General features: G+C 33.0%; 1 protein-coding gene across 1 annotated transcript; it reads left to right on the top strand.

The window, feature by feature from the left end:
* Positions 1–2,851: 2,851 nt before the first annotated feature.
* Positions 2,852–19,350, top strand: LOC128208713 (multiple epidermal growth factor-like domains protein 6). Its single transcript, XM_052912262.1, has 7 exons — positions 2,852–2,987; positions 5,000–5,039; positions 9,862–9,990; positions 15,346–16,428; positions 16,977–17,124; positions 17,517–17,644; positions 17,920–19,350. Exons 1-7 carry the CDS (start codon positions 2,961–2,963, stop codon positions 18,123–18,125), a joined length of 1,761 nt encoding a protein of 586 aa, XP_052768222.1. The 5' UTR covers positions 2,852–2,960; the 3' UTR covers positions 18,126–19,350.
* The last annotated feature ends 5,943 nt before the right edge of the window (positions 19,351–25,293 follow it).

The raw sequence follows: 25,293 nt of genomic DNA, 5'->3' as shown, positions 1-25,293 counted from the left end.
TAAGAGCATCCTTTAACTGCAATTGTTTCATTGTCATATTAAGCTGATTGCTGTAACCAGCTCTTATTGTATATGGAGTTCGATCTGCGCGTTCCAAATTTCTTTAATAAAGATAAAATACAATAATTTTAAGCCTGACAGGACCAGTTAAAATTCATTCGTCACGATGGCATGGATACAGATTGTTTGCTTTGTAAGTTTCATTCATTAGACTATTATATCATTTGGTCTGGTTGAATATAGATAATCCATTTTTGTGCAAAAGGATAGATTACATTTTGAGGTCATACTGCAAGCCATTGATAATTGAAAATAACAGATGGGATCACATTTTTATGAACAATAACAAAGTTTTACAGACAAATATAATTATACTCACAAATAAAGATAAAGTGTCTTTTTTTATAAAAGATAATACAATCTGCATGCTAGATTTATAATTCAATAAATAAATCAATATTAAAATTGCTTATAGCTTCGTAACATACATTTTGACAGCAATCTGAAAAGCCTTAACACAGAACTATGAGTCAACTCTTAATTGTAAATTCTGATTTATGAAGAAGGATCCTACTTAAGTAATGGTACAAATGTTTAGAAAAGTGAATACTAATGTTTGGATATACGCTGGACTATTTGAAATCACCAGGCGCCTGACAATTGACAATGAGTAATGTATGTATTTAATTATTTGAATCTTTAATTGGATGATGGTATACATTATAAAATTCATTCAACAGATAGTGAACATATTTCTCTTTGACTATTTGCCTTTTTGATAACTTGACCTTGACCTTCACCACATCAAGTCTACATTATTTAGAATAATCTCGCCTATATAAGGATTTCAATAGGGACCAGTAGGGTCAAGGTAGCTGGTTCTAAAAGAAGAATTCGCTCAAAAGATTATTATTAGATTTTATAAGATTATTAAAGGTAATTATTGACGTATATTAATTGTACACAAGTGTGTAGGTAACTTATGTAAAGATTTGTATTTGGGTTGATTTTGGGGTCAGAAGAGTTATAGTCAAGGCAGCCGTTACTCAAAGCAAAAACGGGGATTTTATTGTATAACTAAAGATATAATCGATGTAAAGTTCAGGTTTACTGTTTAGGTTTGTTTGTTCATGGTCAATATCGCTTTTACAAAAGATAGAAAAATAGTAACTGCTTAGGAACGTGAGAATAACTTCCAGTGTATAAACTTTAAGCTTATGAAAAGACGCACATATGGATTGCATGTTTGGTCAAGTGGATCATAGTTAATCATAGATGTTGAATGTTGATTTGACCTTACATATGGATTTACATGTACGAATGTTACAAACCTACAGATAAAAATGTTTAATTTGTTTTGAACGTTACTAACAACAATGGTGCACAAATGACAAAATTACATATGATGATTTTGAAAAATATTATGCGATTGAAATATATATTTTTTTGTTTTAAAACAATAAGTTCAGGGTATTACTTACTAGGTTAGGACAAACTTAACATTTAAGAAGTAAGATGTAGACATATACGCCGAGATGACCGCAAATGTATTAAATGCAATATGCATGTAAATGAAATGAATGCCATTTTTTAGTGTGTCCTTAATTGGGGATTGGAATCAACATGCAAACTATATTCCTAGGTTTTTATATCATTATTATTATATAACTATATGCACTGGCCAAATATGAACTAATTGATCAACTTTTTATCTTGTGATAATGCTTAAATAAAACATTCTTCTAATTCAGCGATTGCTAAGATAAACGACTGGCTTAGCTTCACTAATAAATATAAAAATAGTTTTAACCATACAATTGAATTCCAATTGTTTGATTGGATAAACCATCATACCATGTGAGAAAATACTGGTCTCAAATTATCTGTGTTAACATTTGCAGATAGACATTCGAAGATATATTATCTAGATAATTATAATTAATATTAATTTTGTATGTATATTATTCATGTCGGAAAATATCTTCCTTCGCATATATTTTTTGTTTTCATATTATACCAGACATTTAATAAAGATTATTGTATCTAGTATTTTAGGCATATGTTAACCAGTTAAGAATATGTGGACTGCTATTTTAGAACGAGGATGCATAATCGGTCAAACGAAAGTAGCATAGCGAAAGTCAACACCAATCGAGACATGCATGAATTGTAATACAATTAATTATCTTGCTTGGTGACCAGATCTTATATTGTTCAAACGCATTGATCTTGTGGCTCATATATTTATTTTGAACCTCGGAAGAGTGCACTTTATGATTCATCCTGTGACAAAATAACTTTGGTATTGTATTGAACTAAGACTAAGTATCATCATCTAACCGATGAGCATGCATTTTCGCATAACCAATTATTTGTACATGCATACTGATAGTCTTCTCCTATTGTTTTCAAAAAAAATGTATTGAATATAGAAATTGTAATAGCGTCTACAGATATTTGTGTGGAAAACTACAGAAACAAGCTCAGTAGCCAAAATATTAAACATAACCCCCGTTTAACGGCACAGGGAAAACCCCAAAGATATATAACACAAAAACAAAAAATCACAAACACGAAACATGGAACAACAGCACCAAACTCCACAAACAACACAACGCATAAAACTCTAGGTATGTTTATCAAGGGGTGTTAGGTACCGCATTGGAACGATCAGTAAAATGTAAATGATATTGTACTTATTACACTCTCCATCCACTCCGTAAATAATTATTTAAGTCAGAACATCAGAATTTTCCTTATAAACTGCGACTGAAACAAGGACGCAAATGCTAAGTAAGAGCATCCTTTAACTGCAATTGTTTCATTGTCATATTAAGCCGATTGCTGTAACCAGCTCTTATTGTATATGGAGTTCGATCTGCGCGTTCCAAATTTCTTTAATAAAGTTAAAATACAATACTTTTAAGCCTGACAGGACCAGTTAAAATTCATTCGTCACGATGGCATGGATACAGATTGTTTGCTTTGTAAGTTTCATTCATTAGACTATTATATCATTTGGTCTGGTTGAATATAGATACTCCATTTTTGTGCAAAAGGATAGATTACATTTGGAGGTCATACTGCAAGCCATTGATAATTGAAAATAACAGATGGGATCACATTTTTATGAACAATAACAAAGTTTTACAGACAAATATAATTATACTCACAAATAAAGATAAAGTGTCTTTTTTATAAAAGATAATACAATCTGCATGCTTGATTTATAATTCAATAAATAAATCAATATTAAAATTGCTTATAGCTTCGTAACATACATTTTGACAGCAATCTGAAAAGCCTTAACACAGAACTATGAGTCAACTCTTAACTGTAAATTCTGATTTATGAAGGAGGATCCTACTTAAGTAATGGTACAAATGTTTAGAAAAGTGAATACTAATGTTTGGATATACGCTGGACTATTTGAAATCACCAGGCGCCTGACAATTGACAATGAGTAATGTATGTATTTAATTATTTGAATCTTTAATTGGATGATGGTATACATTATAAAATTCATTCAACAGATAGTGAACATATTTCTCTTTGACTATTTGCCTTTTTGATAACTTGACCTTGACCTTCACCACATCAAGTCTACATTATTTAGAATAATCTCGCCTATATAAGGATTTCAATAGGGACCAGTAGGGTCAAGGTAGCTGGTTCTAAAAGAAGAATTCGCTCAAAAGATTGGTAATTATTGACGTATATTAATTGTACACAAGTGTGTAGGTAACTTATGTAAAGATTTGTATTTGGGTTGATTTTGGGGTCAGAGTTATAGTCAAGGCAGCCGTTACTCAAAGCAAAAACGGGGATTTTATTGTATAACTAAAGATATAATCGTAATAAAAGTTCAGGTTTACTGTTTAGGTTGGTTTGTTCATGGTCAATATCGTTTTTACAAACGATAGAAAAATAGTAACTGCTTAGGAACGTGAGAATAACTTCCAGTGTTATAAACTTTAAGCTTATGAAAAGACGCACATATGGATTGCATGTTTGGTCAAGTGGATCATAGTTAATCACAGATGTTGAATGTTGATTTGACCTTACATATGGATTTACATGTACGAATGTTACAAACCTACAGATAAAAATGTTTAATTTGTTTTGAACGTTACTAACAACAATGGTGCACAAATGACAAAATTACATATGATGATTTTGAAAAATATTATGCGATTGAAATATATATTTTTTTGTTTTAAAACAATAAGTTCAGGGTATTACTTACTAGGTTAGGACAAACTTAACATTTAAGAAGTAAGATGTAGACATATACGCCGAGATGACCGCAAATGTATTAAATGCAATATGCATGTAAATGAAATGAATGCCATTTTTTAGTGTGTCCTTAATTGGGGATTGGAATCAACATGCAAACTATATTCCTAGGTTTTTATATCATTATTATTATATAACTATATGCACTGGCCAAAAATGAACTAATTGATCAACTTTTTATCTTGTGATAATGCTTAAATAAAACATTCTTCTAATTCAGCGATTGCTAAGATAAACGACTGGCTTAGCTTCACTAATAAATATAAAAATAGTTTTAACCATACAATTGAATTCCAATTGTTTGATTGGATAAACCATCATACCATGTGAGAAAATACTGGTCTCAAATTATCTGTGTTAACATTTGCAGATAGACATTCGAAGATATATTATCTAGATAATTATAATTAATATTAATTTTAAGCTAAATACCTTTTATGTAATGAATTATTGAATCATCGATATAATTTTTGGCTTACAAGAACAAAGTGTAAATGTACTGAAATTATATATTTACTCCATTTTTCCGTAATTTACCAAAATTGTACAGTACTCGAACAATGACGGTTTTGTTTTAAAATCTACTGGTATGCTACTAAAAAAATGAGTGTATACTTAACAAAGACGAGAGTCTGGCATTTACATTAGAGGGATTGGATTGCTTCATGTTTATCACACTAAAATTATTTTTCGTTTGTTTCAGGCGTATCTTCCCTGGATATTGCATACAGTGAACTCCTCAGGTAGATTCCATGTATAACTATAACTTTGTTGATTTTATTAATTCCGGGACTTCTCACAATGTTATAATGATAAAGTCATATCGGGTTGAACGCATTACCGATGTTTTAATGTAGCAATAATGACAATTTTACTACTACGATAAAAAGTACAGGGACAAACCTTGTTGTCATTTAAGTGTAAGCCCTGTATATCACATCGGGTGTTTTCTTTGCTTACCTTTCAAATTTGTGTAAGCCCTGTATCGGGTTTATTCTTTGCTTATTTTTCAAATTTAATAAGGAATGAAATTTATAAGTAATAAGTTTATGAATCTCTCAAGTTCTGATAAGCGTATATATTATGTGAATGATAAACATACTATTAAATATCTGATATTATAAGTTTCGTAATATGTTAAAAGTGTTGCAATTAGTATTCTTGTCAAGGACAATTGCTTATCAAACCTGAGACTAATAAATTTATGTTAATACTTGAAATATATATAGTACAGGTACTTCCAAACAAACCCTCTTCTTGATTGTATTCATCTTGCATAACATGAATGATGTCTGCATTACTTTATTTTCTTTACGCATCTGTCTCTATATAAAACACTTTTAATGCAATATGTTGATATAATGCTGCATAAATTAAAAAAAAACTGTCAAATAAAAATGGCATTATCTTTGTATGAAGAATTCATCAACTTACTTATCTTGCTGCATTTCTGGGTGAGCATGTGGATATGAACACATTGACTTCTGCAAAAGAGGATATATTTGCGGATATAATTAAAAGTCGGCTAATTTGGATTATAAGGTTTATTTATCAAGGGGAGGGAACTTTTAAGGAAGCAATTATCCCTTTTGTTGGCCTAATGTATAGGTACGAAGTTGTTTTTTTAGAAAAAGGTAGGTTGCCTTAGCAAAAAAACGAAAAAAATTATCATTGGTCTAAGATGTGTATTTAACATAAACACGTATAGGAAGTTGCAATGGTAGCATTTACTATGCCATATTTTTTCGACGGCTGCAAAATGTCGTCCCATTTTTTCCGCATAGGATTGTATTTCCTCCTGATGCTTAATACGTTTTTATGGTTCTTGACATAATTATGCTAAGCACTTTTAACTGTTCCTTGCGGTGTTGTCAGCGCTTTAATAATAATGATTATTATCGAAACCCTTAATGACCATTTGATCAGTTTTGCGAGATGTGGACATGTTCTTCATTCAATTATTAAAGCAAACATTTTAGATTTTTTTATGTTTCTATCCAATTTTTAAAATGGAATATATCGATTTTTATTGTTTAATCCAGCATATCGGATAATTGATTAACCATGTTCGTTAATTAACATGATGAATAAAAGCATTAGTATCATGAACTCCTGAAATGTTACTTATTGAAAACAGAGCCACGTGAATAAAAACGGTTGTTTTCGAACTGAGTTTTTGACAAATTTAAAGACATAGCTTCCTAATAAATAGCAATACAAAGAAACCTTCTTTAAAATTAAAAACCCTTCATAAAATTGGTCGGGAACCTGTTTTAGCAATCTGTCGTTTAAAGTATTTGAGACAACAACATTTATAGTTAAAACGTTGTGTACATTATCACTTTTGAGTGTGATATTGCCAAGTATTTTTGTATGGTTCGGTGAAGGAATTTAAAAGTTAAGTGCAACTTACATTTTACTTTAACGCTATTTATTTTCTAGTTATTGTGACGCAAACTTATGCCGGATTTTCCAACGGATGACTTTCAATCTAAATACAAGGTTTAAGACACATTGTTCTGGAATGTATTATGAATAAGAGCATTAACAATCAGTCTTTTAAAATAGATTAAGGTTTTATTTTCAAAACAATGGTGGTTATCGTAAGAGAACGTATTTTAATCAGTTAACATGTGCCGTTTAAGAACGATTTTAGTCTACATGTTAATACCTTATATTTGTGTCTACCTCTCATACGGTTAATACAATTTCATTCATTGGATCCTTTTTGAACAGCCGGTCCAAAGTTAATTGTTTTGGTCACAATCAAAACTGATTCCATTCCACCTCATTGCTTTCCACCAAAAGCTGAATAATTCTTGTCCAGTAACCTCAGTCGCAGAAGACGACGCCGATTTTAAGGTCAGTAGGTCAAAGATCATGATCGTGTTGACATTGCGCTTAACACGGGTTTCGATGAATAGCTCAAGAATGCTTTGATTAAAGTACCTCAACATTGTTAGAACGTTGGTCCTGAGCAACAGATTGTTTCTTTGATTATGAGTTCAGAAGGTTAATTTCCTAGGTCGCGGTGACATTTAGATGAAAACGGTTTACGAAGAATAGATAAAAAACATTTTAATTAGGACACCTCAAAGTATGTAGGTAGGTTGATCGCGACAAATAAAATAATCTTTTTTATGTTGAGGTGAGTAGGTCAAAGGTCTATGTCACGGTTTCACAGTTATACCACAAAGAGAATAATGGATATCAGGCTATCAATACGATACAGCATAGTAAATAATCATAGCATTTAATTAAAAAATTGACTTTTCATTTATCAGTTGCTGCTTATCTTAAAAATACGCATATTGAGCATCAGATGTAGGGGCATATGCCAAATGAGAATGCCATCTCTTGTTTCTCTTTTGTGACGAACAAGTTACCACAGATTCAAAATAACAATATCTATTATTTGCGTTTCCCTATAGTCTTCATATTATTATTTTAACACTAATAATAATGCAGTGAGTATTGAAAACTAATTCAATTATTTTAAGCTAGACAAATGCTATACATAATATTGTTATAGAAGTGCGTATGTGCAATAAGATTTTGTACTTACTATAACAACTATATACACTTCGACGAATTTCTAATTGGCCACCACATCAAAGAGGATATTTTGCTACATATCTAATTAATAAATCTTAAGTTTGGTTATGTTTGTATTGTACACATCAATTAATCGCTGTACAGAAAGAAAACATGTACTCGTGTACAAAATCATCCATGCGGAACGGTAGATTCGAAAACAGCCTAGGTACTTTGATATTTTCTTTGTGGATTGTCTTTTACGAAACAAATGGCGAAAATGAGTATGGCAGAACGCGCTCAAGCCGTCGGAAACATTCGTGCCGGCAGCTTTATCAGACAGGTATGTAAAAAGCTTATAAAAAGTGCAATATATTTTATTATTTGTTCTTAATTGCCAATACTGACAAAACATGCATTTTTATCAATCTATAACTGATTCTTATTTTAGTAAAAACGGTTGCAAAAGATAACACGTGTGGTCAACCTGTGTAATATTGGACTAACCAATCACACAAAAAAACGAGTGACATCTCCCCTCCAGGACATTTATAGTGCCAATGAACACCTACAGGGTCGTTTTACCACGGCAGCGACGACGGCACGGAATAGTGGACATACACAACCGCGCAATCGACCCAAAGACATTGCGCAATCACCTGAGGGCCATCGTCTTGCGGTGCCGTCATCCCATGCGGGTTCCGATTCTTATCTCAAGGTACACTAGTGCAAGATTATTGTTGGTCAGGCGATATTTGCAATTAACAAGGGCGGACCGTGCCAATATTTTATTTGTTGACGGGACACGCATTACACTACGCGGGAATAACTGACATGCTCGCGTGAATCGCCCTCGGGTGAGCGGAACAATGAAAACCGTCTGGTTGAATGGGATAACTTCAGGATGATTTCATCATGTTGTGGGCTGGAGTTTCCATACACACGAAATCTCCAATTGTACCCATTCAAGGACATATGAACGTGACGAGGCATAAAAAATGCCATCATTCAACCGGTTCTTCTACCTCATATCGCGGTATGATGTTGACACAGGATAATACACCTTGTCTCGTGGTTAGAAACACACAAGTAATGTATGCAGTAAACAACGTGCGATCACTACAATAGCCTACAAAAGACCCGGATTGACATCAAATTGAGCACGTGTGCGACCTTTTGGAGCTTAGCCACTACAACCAAATCTTAGGGAGCTCACGCGTGGTATTTATCTGATGAGGGTGGCGGCCATTCCACAAAAGATTCTTCACAGATACATTTATCGATGCGGACAAGGTTCCTTGTAAATGCCGCAGCAGGTGTACATACAAAGTATTGTAGCGAAATCAAATACAGCGTGATTTGATCTTTCAGTCCTTGTTATAAGGGTGTCCATGTTAACCATCTCTGTTTAGTTTGTTCCCGTGATCAATTTCAATTAAGTTATGTTTTACATATTAAAATTGTTTCTATTAAACTTGTATTGGTTATTTGATTTTTTATCCGATTGCTATTCCTAAGATAGGATAAAAACTGAGAGGCCAATTATAAATTTGTCGAAGTGTATATATTATATATGTTATTGCGACAAAATGTCTGTTTAACGATCGCACATATTCTACGAGGTAAAGAGGTTATCTTAAACGGATCAGTATAGATAGGGTATGTGACAGTGCTTATCACTGTGCTTACAGTGATAATGAGGAACACCATTTATGCTGTAAGTCATCTCTTTCGACTATCGCTTAGTTGTTTAAAACGATAATTATGATACAGTGTACATAGTAAATACATTTAAATATAATAAGCAAGGCATATGTTGTTCATAAAATATAAATATAATATTTTATACTTGTATTGGAGACGGTGTATATTGTGTGTATTGGTCGCAAAAAATACGCCTACTCTTATTTGATTTTAAGACCATTTAACTCTTTTATACTTAATGATGATGAGTGAATTCCTAATTCAACACATACCATTGGTTTCGTACACTTGTGCCAAAAGATGCTGCATATTTCCTCTTTTTTACAGACAAAGATGATTGCCTTCGGATAGGCGGGGTTTTATGTGGGATTAAGCATTGGTGCATCCCTAAAAACAAAGTATGCGACGGAGAAAATGATTGCCAGTTTGGTGTAGATGAGTCTTCTCGTGCATGCAGTAAGTCATTTCTGTCGACCAACTATTATTAGATGATAATGATAATAATAATGTAATGCACATCGTTACCTTATATTAAGCAAGACAAATGCCACTTCTAGATCTGTTATAAATTATAAAGTATACTATTCTAATAAATTATTACAGGAATAACTGTTTTTACGACGGTATATTCGGAGTTTAATGTAATATATTTACGTCGTATTTATTCACCTATATGTGTAATAAACTAAGATATACGTTATTCTAAATGTAGCCACATAATCCATAATCAAACACAATAAAAACAAAACATAACTATTAGTAAATATATTTTACCCTTGTGTTAATATTTTTGGTACCTACATGTAATTAGTGTTATATGAATGATATTCGGAATACCTCGGCCATTTTCTATCGAAAACAACCTCGGATGTATACCGGTACATCAGTAGAAGAAGTTTGTTAAAGTTAAATATTGTGTTAATAAATTGCACTGTTAGATATTAATACTTTTTTAATTGATTGCCAATGAAGAGTATTATTGCATAAATGATTACGATTCCGATGAGTAATGCAATGAAGTTTAATTGCTGGATTGAAATTTCTACGCGATCTATTTACAGCATAGTTATTATAAAAAGTTCTGACATTGTAAATCGTCCAAATACATCCGAGGTTGTTTTCGATAGAAAATGACAGATGAGTTCCGAGTGATATAAATGAATAAACTTCGCTACTGAAAGAGAGTGTATTTTTGTTTTGTTTTTGTTTTGTAGAATGATACTTATTTATAACCGTTGAATCACCTCAAGCTATTTTATGTAAAAGAAATATGATGTATGATATAAAAAGTTAATGTATAATTGTAAAGCTGTGAACAATATTTCACAGCTACTAAACAAATAACTGCTTTATGACAATTTAATGTATTATAACTTTTTGAATTTTTATATAGAAATATGCAGCATTGTAAACCATAATTTCTTAAGTCTTAAGCCACAACAAATTAATCATTTGGTCGTCGGACCTATACACGAAAAAAAAGAGAAAAAAAAATATTGCGCCCGAACATACCATTTTGCTGCGCATATACTTTTTGTTTACTATTGAATTTCCTCCATTTTCTGGATTTTCTTTACTTAGAATCTAAACCTGCAACGTCGATTCGCCTTTTTTGAAAGTATTTCCATGTTGTACATTTTTCGCGAGCATCCTTTCCTCGTGTCAGGACAAAATCAGTTCCGGGTAATCGCAAAACAGCTGATATTTGTTGTCAGTTGTTGTTGTTTTGTCGGGAATATTTTGAAGGACGCACCCTTGTTATTTATTTCCGGTATCGGTTTTCTATTTACTTTCAGTTTTCGTAATGTAAAAATACACATTTTAAGTGTAAATCAGTGTCATAGTCAATAGAGTAAACAACAACAGCGTCGAAGGCAATAATAATGTATGTGTGTTTTAAGTAATTCTTTGTTTTGTACACTCAACATTTTGAGTTAAATAATAACTAAATCAGATTTTGAATGCAAAACTTTTATTAAAATACACGGACACATGACTTACAAACATTGAACACGTTTTCGTGAGTTATTCTTTTAATTCTAAAATGCATTTCTTAGTTTTCATATTCTCATAATTGTTATAAACAGACAAATAAGTAGGACTTGTAAATGTTTTAGAAACTTTCTGTATTTACACATACAGTATAGAAATAACATCAGTAAAATCTAAAAATAAAACCTTTTATAAGTAAAATGAGTGTTTTAATTTTCTCAATTCTTTGATCTTATCAACTTATTTTCTTTGATCGAATAGTAGTAAACTGTAATGTGGCCTGTTATTAAAGTGGCCTGATTTTTACGGGCATTGACGCTATGGAGGCCGTCATGTTATTCTTATTCAAAGCACGGACCTATAAACCATATGTTCGTGGTCAGGGGGAGGTTTTGAAACGGAAACATCTTTATTCCACCACTTGCACTTAATATAATGACCGGTGCCACATTTGCAGATTTGTTTGATACTGCTTCAATTATATTGTCCCGCAATTCAATCCATAGTGTCATTTCCTAAATCAAACTAAGACCTGACCCAATCCACGTTTAAAATTTTCTGTTGCAATGAAAGTTAAGCACTGGATCTTACTGCCATTTGTTAAATATTGAGACAGATTTTAACGTGATACAATCAAAACCTTTCATTTTTAACTGAGAACCTTTGTTTGCAATTTAAAAGCATTTTTGACATAAAAGTATGATAAATTTGCCAAGAAATAAACATATTTTTCTAATTTTTCGCTTTGCGTTCGCCTCTGATTTGCCTTAAATTAAAAAAAAAGTTTTTTTCGCTCGCTCGCTCCTACTTTTTTTGCAAAATCCGTAGAACAAATGATCAATTTGTTGTGGCCTAAACGCGTGTTCTTGACTTTTAAGTTTCAGCTGTTACAGCTGTCTAATATAATTTAAATCTATTTTGAACACTGTTTAAAGGTAAAAATGTAGGCAGAAATTGATATTTTAAGAATATTAGAATCAATGATCCTGTTAACTTTGAACGCAATAAAGTTAAATTAGTTTAAGAAACTGTTGATGGAAACTTTAAATCAGTGCATGACAATTATTGCACCACCGATGAGGATGTTGCTCAGTTTGCAGTTGAAGAAGATATTTAAAAAAACAGAGAAAACATATATTGTTCTGGCTGTATGCAGTTGTATATCTTGGATAAATCAATAATACACAATATATTTATATTATACCTTACATAAAAGTGTCCCTTCTTTGTGTATATAAAGTTGATTGGTCGTATATCAATTCATTTTAATAAAAATACAGTTTTTATGACGTGAGCGGTCCATATCATGTTTTTTGCCGGTCCGGACCTCGCAAAAAATAATATGGACCGCTAACGTCATACAATATGGACCTCTGGCGTCATAAAACTGGTGAGTGCTGCTTGTAATTTCCAGAACGAGTTTGTTTTCGCAAGTAAACATTACTAATTTGATCAATAAAACGCATTAAAGGCACTTTAAAATTAAAAAGTGATAAATACGTATTCGGTATAATATAAGAAACATGACAGACCAGTTCCGGCCATATTGCATTATAACGACCCGCCAGTTAGTCCCCGAAAGTGAATGGACCTCGGCTAGCGCCTCGGTCCATATACACTTTCGGAGGCTGACTGGCTTGTTCTTATAATGTCATATGACCCTCAGTGGTGTGTAATATTTCTTAAATAAGTCAATATTGATTTATTCTGACCCATCTATTTACAGTTCAGTATTGAAATATAGACCTGAGTTATGGAAATACCAATTAATGTTTTTAGAAAGGTAAATAAGTTCTGACGATGAAAATTGCTCTTTGTCCAAACATGAACGGTTTATTCATAGGCCATATACTAATATTAATTTATAAGTATTATAAATTATTTAGAGAAACATAATTTAGTTTTTAAATGATATTTTTTGTCTAATATTAATAAGAATTATGTAATGTAAGCGGGAATAACCATTCCTCCTTCTTTGAAGATAAAATATAAAATTTCAAACTTTTAAAAATATTTATGCGAAAAACTACAGAAACAAGCTCAGTAGTATAAAGTTGAAAAAGTTAATGCATACTTTGATAGGATTTACCTTTTGCGTTTTATCTTTATTAAGGTTTGTTGGAAAAGAGTGAGGTTTGTGCACATAAACTGGTTTTAACCCCCAGTAAATTTACATTTTACTGACCGTTCCAATGCGGTACTAACAATCCTTGATAAACTATTATTATTTTTATATATATATATATATATATAGTATTTATGCACTGTGCTGTTTGTAGAGTTTTGTGCTGGTCTATGTTTCTTGTTTGTGCTTTTGTGTTCTATGTCTTTGGCGTTTGCAAATTGCCACTAAACCGGGTTTATGTTTAAACATTTTGTTACTGAGCATGTTTCTGTAGCTTTTTGCATACCTATGAACAAACATTACTGAAAGTGTTTGATTAGAAATATTCAGACATTTAACTAACGTATTTTTTTAGATTATACTCGACAAGTCTGGCGTTGAAATATATCCTCACGGTAGTAATTGAATGGTTACGCCCACTATATGGTTATAAGTAATTGGAAATGAAGAATATGTTCTTGAACATGGTTCATTTTCTGATTTAAAATAGGTTCTTGGCTGATAATAAATGGTGTCATGTCAGCATTTGAATAATTTAAATACATTGGAGCCAATAATTTACGTCTAGTCTACAAGTACGGTTGTTGCTTCATGAGGGAAGTCGAAAGGTATCACTCTGAGCAAGGGGTTGAAACGGCAGTCGTGATGAATCCGGCTACAGTATACTACTGGACTATATTTACATACAACAAAGTATGGTTATACAGAAATATTTGATGTAGCCTGACAATAGGCGTGGAAAATGCTTTGTGTGATTAACATTTTCACAACAGATGGGATGCCGTGCATTTAATAAATGTGTTCGTTTCATTCCAAAAGAGCCTTTTCATAATTAACCTACATCAGTTCTTAAGATGGTATAATTATTTAAAATGTTTAAAACTAGTAACCTTATATGTCATTCAAAAATGGTATCAACTGCAGAATAATTCAAACTAACGTATGATATAATGTCCAAACTTCTTTGAAATATTTTTTAGCTAAATAACGGTATGTTCGCATTAAAGATAACACAAAAAACTTCTTTGAAATATTTTTTAGCTAAATAACGGTATGTTCGCATTAAAGATAACACAAAAAAGTTGACCGAGAAATTTAACGTTATAAAATCACCTTAAAACATTGAAAGGGACAATACAATACAGGAGTATTCATACCGTTGAGTAAACTTTGTGGAGGGAACTACAACAAATTTAGACGTATCACTCTGATACTTGTTACACATTACCAGAATATTATGTGCCATTGAATATGCATGCTACCATATGGGCTATTTTGGCGTAGACTGCTTTCACTGTTTTAAAGGAATCACTTTGACACCTTGGTATTTGGTACCCATTAAAACCTTACTCAAAGTATTGCCTAGTATTTGCCCTTTAACATCATTAGTTTTATTGGAGTTGGGGCAGCGAACTAAGAAGTATTGTTCTGATACATTGTTGATGATTGGTAATAGTGCAGGTATATCGTTGTCCCAGGCCAACCATTTTTGACACTTCAAGAACAAGCCCAGTAGAAAAAGTCATGTGAAAGCTCTAGTTTATTTCGCTTACAAATGCTTATTTGAATTACAGAAATATTAAATTCACTTAAAAATCATTGATAAAATTTACGTTTATAAATTAAATTTTTACACAGTGATTCTTTATTCTCTTTGATTAATAAGAATATTGCAGAACTCTTTTCGTTTACAGCTCTCAAACAGCAGTGTGAATCGAATTGGTCCTTAAGCGAAGGCTGCTTTAATCGATGCAAACCCGGTTATTTTGGCAAATACTGCGAGAAAATATGTCCAGAAAAATGTTTGAACAGGATCTGTAATATACAAAGTGGAATTTGTACAAACTGTGCACCTAGTTACTATGGCAAAAAATGCGATAAAACTTGCACAGAAGAATGTTTGAATGGGACATGTTATAGCTCAAGTGGGATATGTCAGGAATGTGCACTTGGTGTATTTGGCAAGTTTTGCGAGAAAAGTTGTTCGAACGAATGTTTGAATGGGATATGTTATAGCTTAAGTGGAATTTGTAAGGACTGTAAAACAGGTTATTATGGCAAGTACTGCGACAAAACTTGCCCAGTAGGATGTTTGAATGGGACATGTAATACATCAAGTGGAATATGTAAGAACTGTAACCCTGGTTACTTTGGCAAGTACTGCGAAAAGAATTGTTCAGAAGAATGTTTGAATGGGATATGTAATAGCTCAAGTGGAATTTGTAAGGACTGTAAGCCTGGTTACTTTGGCGAGTTTTGCGAGAAAAGTTGTTCAGAAGAATGTTTGAATGGGATATGTAATAGCTCAAGTGGAATTTGTAAGGACTGTAAGCCTGGTTACTTTGGCGAGTTTTGCGAGAAAAGTTGTTCAAACGAATGTTTGAAGGGGATATGTGATAGCTCAAGTGGAATATGTAAGGACTGTACACGAACATATTTAGAAAGTTGTTCGCTAAGATGTGGCCAAGGATGTCGCCAAAGAAACGGGTTTCCGCAATGTGACAGACAAAGTGGCAAATGCTTGCACGGCTGTTATCTTACTTATGGAAGCCATTGTAACGAAACATGTAGTAACTGCAAAAGTCTTTCCTCGGTTGTCCCGTGCGATATAGACGGTGTATGTCTGATAGGATGTGAAAGCGATTATTGGGACAAAAAGTGCAGTTCTAAATGCAGTGCCAATTGTCAAGGTGACGAACATGGAAACCGGTGTAATTCATCCACCGGGGAATGTATAAACGGCTGTACTCATGGATGGAGTGGTAGATTCTGTGGAGGTAAGATAAATGGTGAAAATGTCAAATACATGTATACTAGTTTAGCTAAAACTGATTTGATCAAGTTACGTTATCGAAGTGCATCAACATTTATTTTATTATTATAACAATGTTAATTTAAAAGGAAATATTCAAATCTGTCAGATATAAGGTACTCAGTGAAACCGACCATAACCTTAGTATTAAATTTTGATTGCCGATGATCCCATTCGATATTGACAGGTATTTGCTTACTTAATACTACTGTGTAAAACAAATGACCGAAAATAAATCGTACATACATAACATTTTGTATATTTGCTCTTTAGTTTAAATCATCTGACTTTAATTATATATTGTTCAATCTTTACAGGCAAAACAAATATGTTTTGTTGTATTATAATGGTATTTCTTCTTTTTTTCTGCACTAAAAACGCTTTCAAATAGAATCATTCGGATATTTAAAGATTATTCAAGAAAGTGTGGTCTGTTCATTTTTAGGGCTGGTTTTTTCGCTTGCCAAGCCATTTCTAACTCATGATAACCCACTTTTGTATTATATTTTTTAGATGTGAGCAGTTTGCAAACGACGACTACTGAATCGACCGAGAAAGATAATGTCAGCTCCTTCAAGACACCTATGATAGTCATATCAGCTATTCTCACTGTGGTTGTCATTGTTGTCGGGAGTGTCTGCTTCTTATTGGCTCGAAAAGGGTAGGTGTCCATGGTATTGAAGTAGCGAATACATGTTTGTGTCAATATATGTATTATGGAATATACGAACGTAATCTAAAATAGTAATTGGTAGCATCCTTTAGATATGTAACAGTATATTCTGCTACTGCAAGATAATAACACTTTTTTACGTTTGCATCTCGTTAAAACACTAGGTATATATTTGGTGTTGGTTAAAATAGATAAATATCAAATTGCTATATTTTTTGGTATTACAACCTGGAATAAGTTAAGCGACATCATATTGCAAATCATGTGTTTTTAATTAATGCCTCATCATTGGTTGATCATACCTTCTTACACAATATGAAATAGGTTGTATAATTATGCTATAAAGTTGCAAACATACTTCCTATTGTTTATATATGCAGGTTTATCCATCAGCAAAATGATCGCATGGAACCAGGCCGAGTATTTCCAGATGGCGTTCCACTAACGCAACTATCATCCGGGTCTCGGAGACGGCAAAGCTTTAATGTGTATACAGACATCAACGAAGGTACAAATTCATGTTCATCAATTGTCCAATTTTATCCGGTTTAGCTTTAAGCATAATAAAAAAAAATGTGTTCGCCTAATGCTCGCAAATATCTAAATCTTAGTACGTTCACGTTGTTACGATACCGGAGATTTATACATACTAGATTGCTTCTTTGTTGCCGTAAAGACGGCTTTCTGTAATATAAAGGAATATTTATAAAAAAAATAAACAATAAATAAATGTATGCGTGTCCATGATGCGGTTACCAGGTTATTGTTTTATTTTTATTATAGAAACCATTGATTATTATCATGACATCTGTGAGCAAAACTTACCAGATAACTATGACGAAATCAACGTCACAAATGACACCGATATCGAAATCATGCATTTAAAAGAATTTACGGACGAAAATAATTCACGACGGAGCGTAGCAAAGTCTGAAGACAAAGATGATCTTGACAGTACTGAAGAAACGGGGCGGAAAGTCATACAATAAAATGGTGATCTTGATCACGGGTGTAAGTCAGACAGTACGAGCGGAGTAAATCCCAAACGTAGCGACATAAAATCTAATACCAGCATTGAACTTGCGGGCAGGAACGATGTGTTTGACCTTGAAACACATTGCCAAACAAACAAGGCCGAAAACAGGCAAATGCAAGCTGCTAAATATTGCAACGAGGGAGAGGACATATTTGGTGATTTAGGACAATTTCAAGTGGATTATATTCATGCTATTGCTATTGATAAATGTGAACTGCTTGATAATGAAATAGATCATCAAACTGTACAGTCTTCCCTATAAATGAGTCAAACAGAATATGTCAAAGAAAACGTTTGTGCAGATGACAGAAACTTTAATATAACCCAACGGTCTGCAACACAAATCAACAATGGACGATCAGACAAACACCAAAAGGCAATAACAAACGAGCAAGTGATAAAATAAAACAAAACGATTATCTCGTCCGTCCTTGACAACTGATGTTTCGGTCATAAAATCTTTATAATGGAGATTTTCGCTAAAACTTCTGAATTGTAGAAAATTATGGTTATAGCTGCGTCATGCATTATATTCGGGTGGTCATCTCAAAGCCTTTGGTATCAAAAATACCTTTGACAATTTTACAGCATTAAGAGTATATTAGTAAAGTGAGTCGAGCATTAAGTGCGTTTTTTCAGTTTAAATGTAAAGGTCATCTTTAAAATTTAATGTATCCTAGTAAGTTTTTATTTGTCATTATTAATAGAAATTTGTACAAGTTTAAGATTATGGCCATAATTATAAACTAGTTTAAGCTCTTAGTAGAATCATGTTCCAGCGAACTCGTGTGTAACTAACCGTTCTAAGGCGGTAATAATATTATTTGTCAGTTAAGCTATTTTGTGTATGCGTATGTTTGTGGTGTGTATACGTGTGTATGTGTTTAGTACGTTTGGGTCGCTATTTCGGTATTGTTTGGGCACTAGCCTAGAGCCTCTCAACATGGTTTATATTTTTGACTAACGAGCGCATCCCTTAAGATTTCATTGTATTATTGTATTATGTAGCGTGTGAATAATTGAATGGTTATATCATTATTATTAATGTATAAACGTGTACTCTCAATATAATGCCTGTGAGAACTATTGATATATTCATATACTATACTTGAATATACTTTACGCATATGCATGCATGTAAGACGTATTCATGATATATATACTACATTGGAGTGTAAATGTGACGTATGCATTATTAAATGGTCATATCCTTTTACAGTTTATTTCTTATTTATGTTTAAAATAGCATACCTGAATTATTTCGGACTTTTTAGCCTTGCTCATCGTCTACACACGTACATGTTGTACTATCAAGTTTAAAGAGATTTGATTTTGTGTAAGACCCATACCAAGGGTATTTTGGTACCCTAGGTATTCGATTCCCACCATGGTAATAGCTAAAGCCTCTAAATAAAGAACTGGTTTCTACCCAGGAAACGAACCGAGAGTGATTCATATCAGAATGTTACTTTCTTCTCAAACAAGCTCAGGTAAGTTACTTACAACTATATAAGCTAGAAATGAAGTTGAATTAGTCGAAAATAATATCAGTTTCTTTCTACGCCGAGTGTCCGTGGGGGCGTTTTTCCATCCGTACCGGACACACATGATTTATACTTATTCATGCACACCTTTTAATTGCGAAAATCAACAAAACTTGACGTTAATACTCAGCATTTGTACATTTTACAAATGCATGCGTCTTTGTTTACTAGCTGATTACGCGCATTGGCCTAAGATAGAAATATACGCATATAGCTCATTATTACATAGAAGTTAAAAACAATGATATCTAAATAAACTTAAAAGTTAAACTGTTTTTAACTGGCGCGTTACAAGTGTGAATTTAAGTTACTTTAACCCTTAACCCACCTGGTCATTTTTAAATGTTCAGAACTCATACTTCAAAAAACTGCCAAATGATTGTCACCGTTTTGATTTATTGACTAATAGTTGACAAAGACATGATACTTTTCTGGCCTGTTATTGTTTTTCAATACACGCTTAAGTGAAAACTGCCCATTTGTTTAAACATGATAAACATTGCGAGAATGTAGTGTAAGCAAGTTTATTATAAGTGGAAATCTACATAAAAAGGGACACCAGTGTCGTGATATCTATACACGTTAAATTAATATTATAGTATAAAATGTACTGTACCAGTGCGTCAATAAATACTTTTATCACATGCGTACCCTTGTTTTCCGTGTAATATACCCATTATGAATATTTTTATCTTACACATCAGACAGTTCCATTGGCTGGACTTATCACACGCAACCTAGAGATTCCGCTTTGTTTGTTAACATTATGCCGTCAACTTGGTTATCAGTAGGCGCATCTGTCAACATCGATGTTCGCGGTAAAGGCAAACAATCCATGCAGAAAACCACTGGAAATGACGAAATATATACTGTATTATTAGAAGGCTGCTATTTCGAGGTTGATAGTTCCGTGTCCAGGCTATATCTGGTTAGTAACACGAACGCTGGGAATATTGCTCGGTTTCAGAACGTCGCTGAAGACGATGTGCAGGACATTGTTGTCCAACAGAAAAACAAAAGTATTGTTTCTATAACTTTCCATGACTTTTACCTACTTTCTTCCTACCTTCAAAGTAAACGAAACGCTTGAGTTCAGCCAGATCCCCCGAAATAAGCTTTGCAATCACATGTGAAAATACTTATTCGGTGTCAAAAAACCTGATGGCTCCAACTATGAGCCCAAAACTCTCAACGGGCTCCTTGGTAGCTTTGAACGATATTTACGTGATCAAAACTACGGGTATTCTTTGATTCATGGGACTGAATTTTGTAAACAGAGAGAGGTGTTTCAAACCAAACAGAAACAACACAAAGTGAAGGCCTGGGAAATAAACCTAAGACGGCTGGACCAAATGATGAGGAAATCAGTAAGCTTTGGGAACAAAGGAACTGGGAAATCATCATCTGAAAACATCATCAACTTACACTGGTTTTATACCGCTGTATACTTTTAGTAACGGGGAAGTGATGAGCACGTGAGTACTGGCTGGGGCGGGGGGACCTTAAGCTGTGTGTAGATCATGTTGGGCAGTAATATTAAGAGTTTAAAGAAAGGCAAACTAAAACCAGGCAAGGGGCGAATCTCAGGGATGTACGGTCAGTTAAGACCAAGATGTGGGCATGCAGCATAGAACGAGAAAAATGTCCTGTTGCTATTTACAAGGAATACTCCAGTTGGGGACCAGCTGACTTTAGCAAGCCATCTGACCCATTTTATATTGCAACCCACACAGTTCAATCCAATATAATTCTAAGTGACCAATCCGTGCACACAGTAAAACTTGACGGACTTATGTATGTCACCTAAACAGCGTAAATGCATGAACTCTCAATGTTATGTCATCAAATTGTATAATTATTCATTTTTGATAAAATTATTCGTTATTTATGTTGTTGGAAATTTGTCTTTATGAATTATAAAGGGCTTTATCCGAATTAAAATATGATAACTACTAGATATTTCTATGGGGCATCGATGACATTCCTCTCGGAGTGTTTGATTGCTAAACATATGGTTTAGAAAAATGAACTATATTGGTAATATCTGCGAAAAAAAACCCGCCGTTTTAAGCATGTGATAAATAAGATCTGACACTCGCTGTCATTTTATACAAGATTTTATTAAACTCGTCAGATCCTATTGATATTGATTTTGATAAACATTTATTTGACTTTGTTATGTTGAAATGTGTAAAAAATATGCTTGCATTTTTAAACATTTGTTGTTTTATTTATTAAACAAAAATAATATAATAGAAAATCTGAAAAATGATGTTTAAAAAAAACTACTTTTAAACAGATTAAAAACTGCATGCCACACAGCGTATTTTTAAAATTTTAATTTCTGGAAATAGTGGTTCTGGGAAGACTTAACGCTTCTTCATATGCTATTGTTTTATTATGATAAGTTTATTTGTATACAAAGAAATTGGAACAGTCAAAATATCAACAAGTCATTAAAACTATGGATAACACTGTAAGAAAAAAATACAAAAAGACATATTAACTACTTCAAACGACGAAACATAACCTTTTATAGAGACAATCAACATTAAATAATTATATTTGATGATTATGTTTGCGCGAAAGAAATAAAATGGCATAATTGATTGCTTAATTCAGGGTCGTTTTGAAAATAACTGTGTTTGTTTTCTTACTCAATCATATTACAAGACACCAAAATACTTAAGATTAATTGTTCCAATTACTTTTTTGTAGTCAAAAGGTGAATCAGTATATATGCAAAAAGCTACAGAAACATGCTCAGTAGCGAAAAGTTTAAACATAAACCCGGTTTAGTGGCAATGGGCAACGCCAAAGACATAGAACACAAAATCACAAACAAGAAACATAGAACAGCACACAACTCTACAAACAGCACAGTGCATCAAAGGTTTTTGGTTTGACTCAGTCAAGGTGATAACTCTGCAATATAAAAGGATTGCATACAGTCATCAAGTATTGAATAAAGCCACCAAAGACACTAAAATACTTGTTATTCACCCATTTTTGGTGAGGAACAGTAAATTTAGTGAATGGCCAGTAATGATGGGATACAACTTGGATGGTTATGAAAGACATCAGTTCCTAGATTGCACTGCACACATGAGCAACTTCAAGAGGAAAATGACCATCAGTTATGGAGTTATACCTAAAGCAAATCAGGTAACAATTGTCAACGTGGAGACCAATGATGAAGAAAGGATAGACATCAATTTTATTTGGGACTATAACAATCAGTTTGGTACAGCGGATACAACATTCCCGACTGGAGACTTGGTTAAATTGTACAAAAGGAAAACAATCAGAGCCAAGAGTCAGAAACCATCATTTACCTATTAATACAAGGTAAAACCACACGCACCAGATAGGAGTTGGATAGATGTACATGGATCAGATGCAACACATAATAACATCTACGACCTACTGGGACACTTCCTAAAAGACGATGCAAATGATATGGAAGTATCAATCAGCAAGATTGTGGCTGAACCGAAAAGAAATATATTCAGCTCAGACAAATCTGATCTTAGGAGCAGAAACCCATTTCACACCAGAAGAATATCTACAAATTGGAGATCCAGCCCTAACATCAGGAATCTACGAAGTCAAAATCCATATGGAGTGGCAAGAAGACATCAACATCAGGATCCTTGCAAAGATGCCGACTTGTGCATGAATTAACTAACTTTTTTGTTTTGTAGCTTTGTAGTTAATTATGTTTTTAATTTTCAGAGAGCTTTAACCGTATTTGTTTCAAACAATTTTTAAATAAAGATCTTTACAATTTTGCATTTAATTTAAACATATTTCATTCATCAGCGTTAACACAAATAACAAACAAACAGAAAACACATGTACAATCTTGAAAAGGATCAGAACGAAAGATATATTTATATCTTAAAAGGTTCTTCTTCAAACCTTAGCAAAAGTACATATTTAATGACGGACATTTGTACAGCTTACACTGTAGATGACGCAATGATATTGTTGAATTGAATCAAGTGGTAGTGTTTAACGTGACTTGGCTTTATTTAATATTATTAAATAGTTAAAGATTTCTTTACAGACGATGTACAGCGACAAGATAGTAGCTAAAAGTTAAAGAGTATAAGAGAGAAGAAAGAGGGTAGGGTGGTTGGTTAAAATGAATTACTTCCAGTGCCTTTTAATCACTGAGCCCTGATTGGTAGTGCTGAATATCACATGTTTACAGAAAGGAGACAACCCAGGGTGGGGTGGGTTATTAGTAGTGGGAATCGACTGTCACTGGCTATTAAATCGTTTCGGCATTTGAATGAAGAGGTGAACTGCATCGAACAGTGTCTTATTTTGTTCTTCTGTAAGGGCAATGTCACCGTATGGTAAATTGCGAAGCGTTACGTCAGTCAAAGCTTCCACAGAGATGAGCAGAAGTCTCCTTTGTTCAGTAAAAAGGGGAAAGATAAGAAGATAACGATACGTTGTTTCCTGAACTCCACACGCTCAGAGGGATGAGGGTACAATATTTTCAACAAAAAGTTGATTGTTCAATGAACTGCATTCGTTCCGTAATTGAGTGTGAATGACCTGTTATCGACGTTTTCCATAATTAAACAGAATATTTGGTTTGGAATTATCCGACTTAAGATACGCTTTAAAGCTGGAAACAGTGTCAATGTTTTTGCTTCAGCTGGGAGACTTTTGCTGAGATTGATGAAGGAACGAATTAATTCATATATAGTGACGTATGTGTACGAAAGCTAGATATATTTGATGCGTATCGAAGTGATCTTGTTGATGCTTGACTGTCTGAAATAAATAAGAAATCGATAATTTAGGAAGAATTGTCTGTAGAGTGTATTGGGTCTGAGATGCATTGTTCAATGGCATACTGTTGTGATAAAGAGTTGATTTTGCGCCCCGAACTATCGACTATAAGTGTTCAAATCATTTTGCATTTGAGGAACCAATTGATTTTATTTTAGACAAGCGAAGGAAGTTATGTAAAGAAAAGTGTTATGATACAAAATAATATAATGGAGTTATATAATGATATTTCCGGAGAAATACAAAGCAACCAGATAGCAACAACTATACCAATTATTTTTAAACACGATACTGTACTATTATACTTCGTTAAAAACAAAACTTTAATTAACTACATTCACAAAGGCAGAGACCAGGCAAATATTTAAAATAGTAATTTTTATATGCATAAATTTAAAATAGAAAATCTTGCTGACGCTATTAAACATTTTGATGGCGTAAACAAACACTATGTCTTCAAGCAAGTTGACAGGAATGATTGCGACTTTAACACAGCAAACAAATGATGATATTACAAAACTTGAAACAAATTCACAATCTAACAAATGATTATTCAGAAAACACAAGAGATTGTAAACAATCAAATAGATGGGTTAGTTAAATCAAACAAGTATCCTAAAAGTTCTGACAAAGCTTATGAAAAGGAATCATTTGAAAACCCCACAAATAACCACTTGAATGGAACCTTTTATGAAACATTTACAGAAAATAATAAAACAATTGATTCACACAGATGGTTATAAAATAATTTCAAACCAGGTTCGCATT

Source organism: Mya arenaria, chromosome 11, assembly GCF_026914265.1.
Source record: "Mya arenaria isolate MELC-2E11 chromosome 11, ASM2691426v1".
NCBI lineage: Eukaryota > Metazoa > Mollusca > Bivalvia > Myida > Myidae > Mya > Mya arenaria.
Note: the sequence above shows the minus strand (reverse complement) of the source record. Positions and strands in the feature narration are given on the sequence as shown.

What these genes read in the sequence shown, in the direction of transcription:
- LOC128208713 (XM_052912262.1), top strand. Translation starts at nt 2,961, where the DNA reads ATGGCATGGATACAGATTGTTTGCTTT. An exon ending in GGATACAGATTGTTTGCTTT is followed by an intron (nt 2,988 to 4,999) that starts GTAAGTTTCATT and finishes CGTTTGTTTCAG; the next exon opens with GCGTATCTTCCCTGGATATT. An exon ending in GCATACAGTGAACTCCTCAG is followed by an intron (nt 5,040 to 9,861) that starts GTAGATTCCATG and finishes TCTTTTTTACAG; the next exon opens with ACAAAGATGATTGCCTTCGG.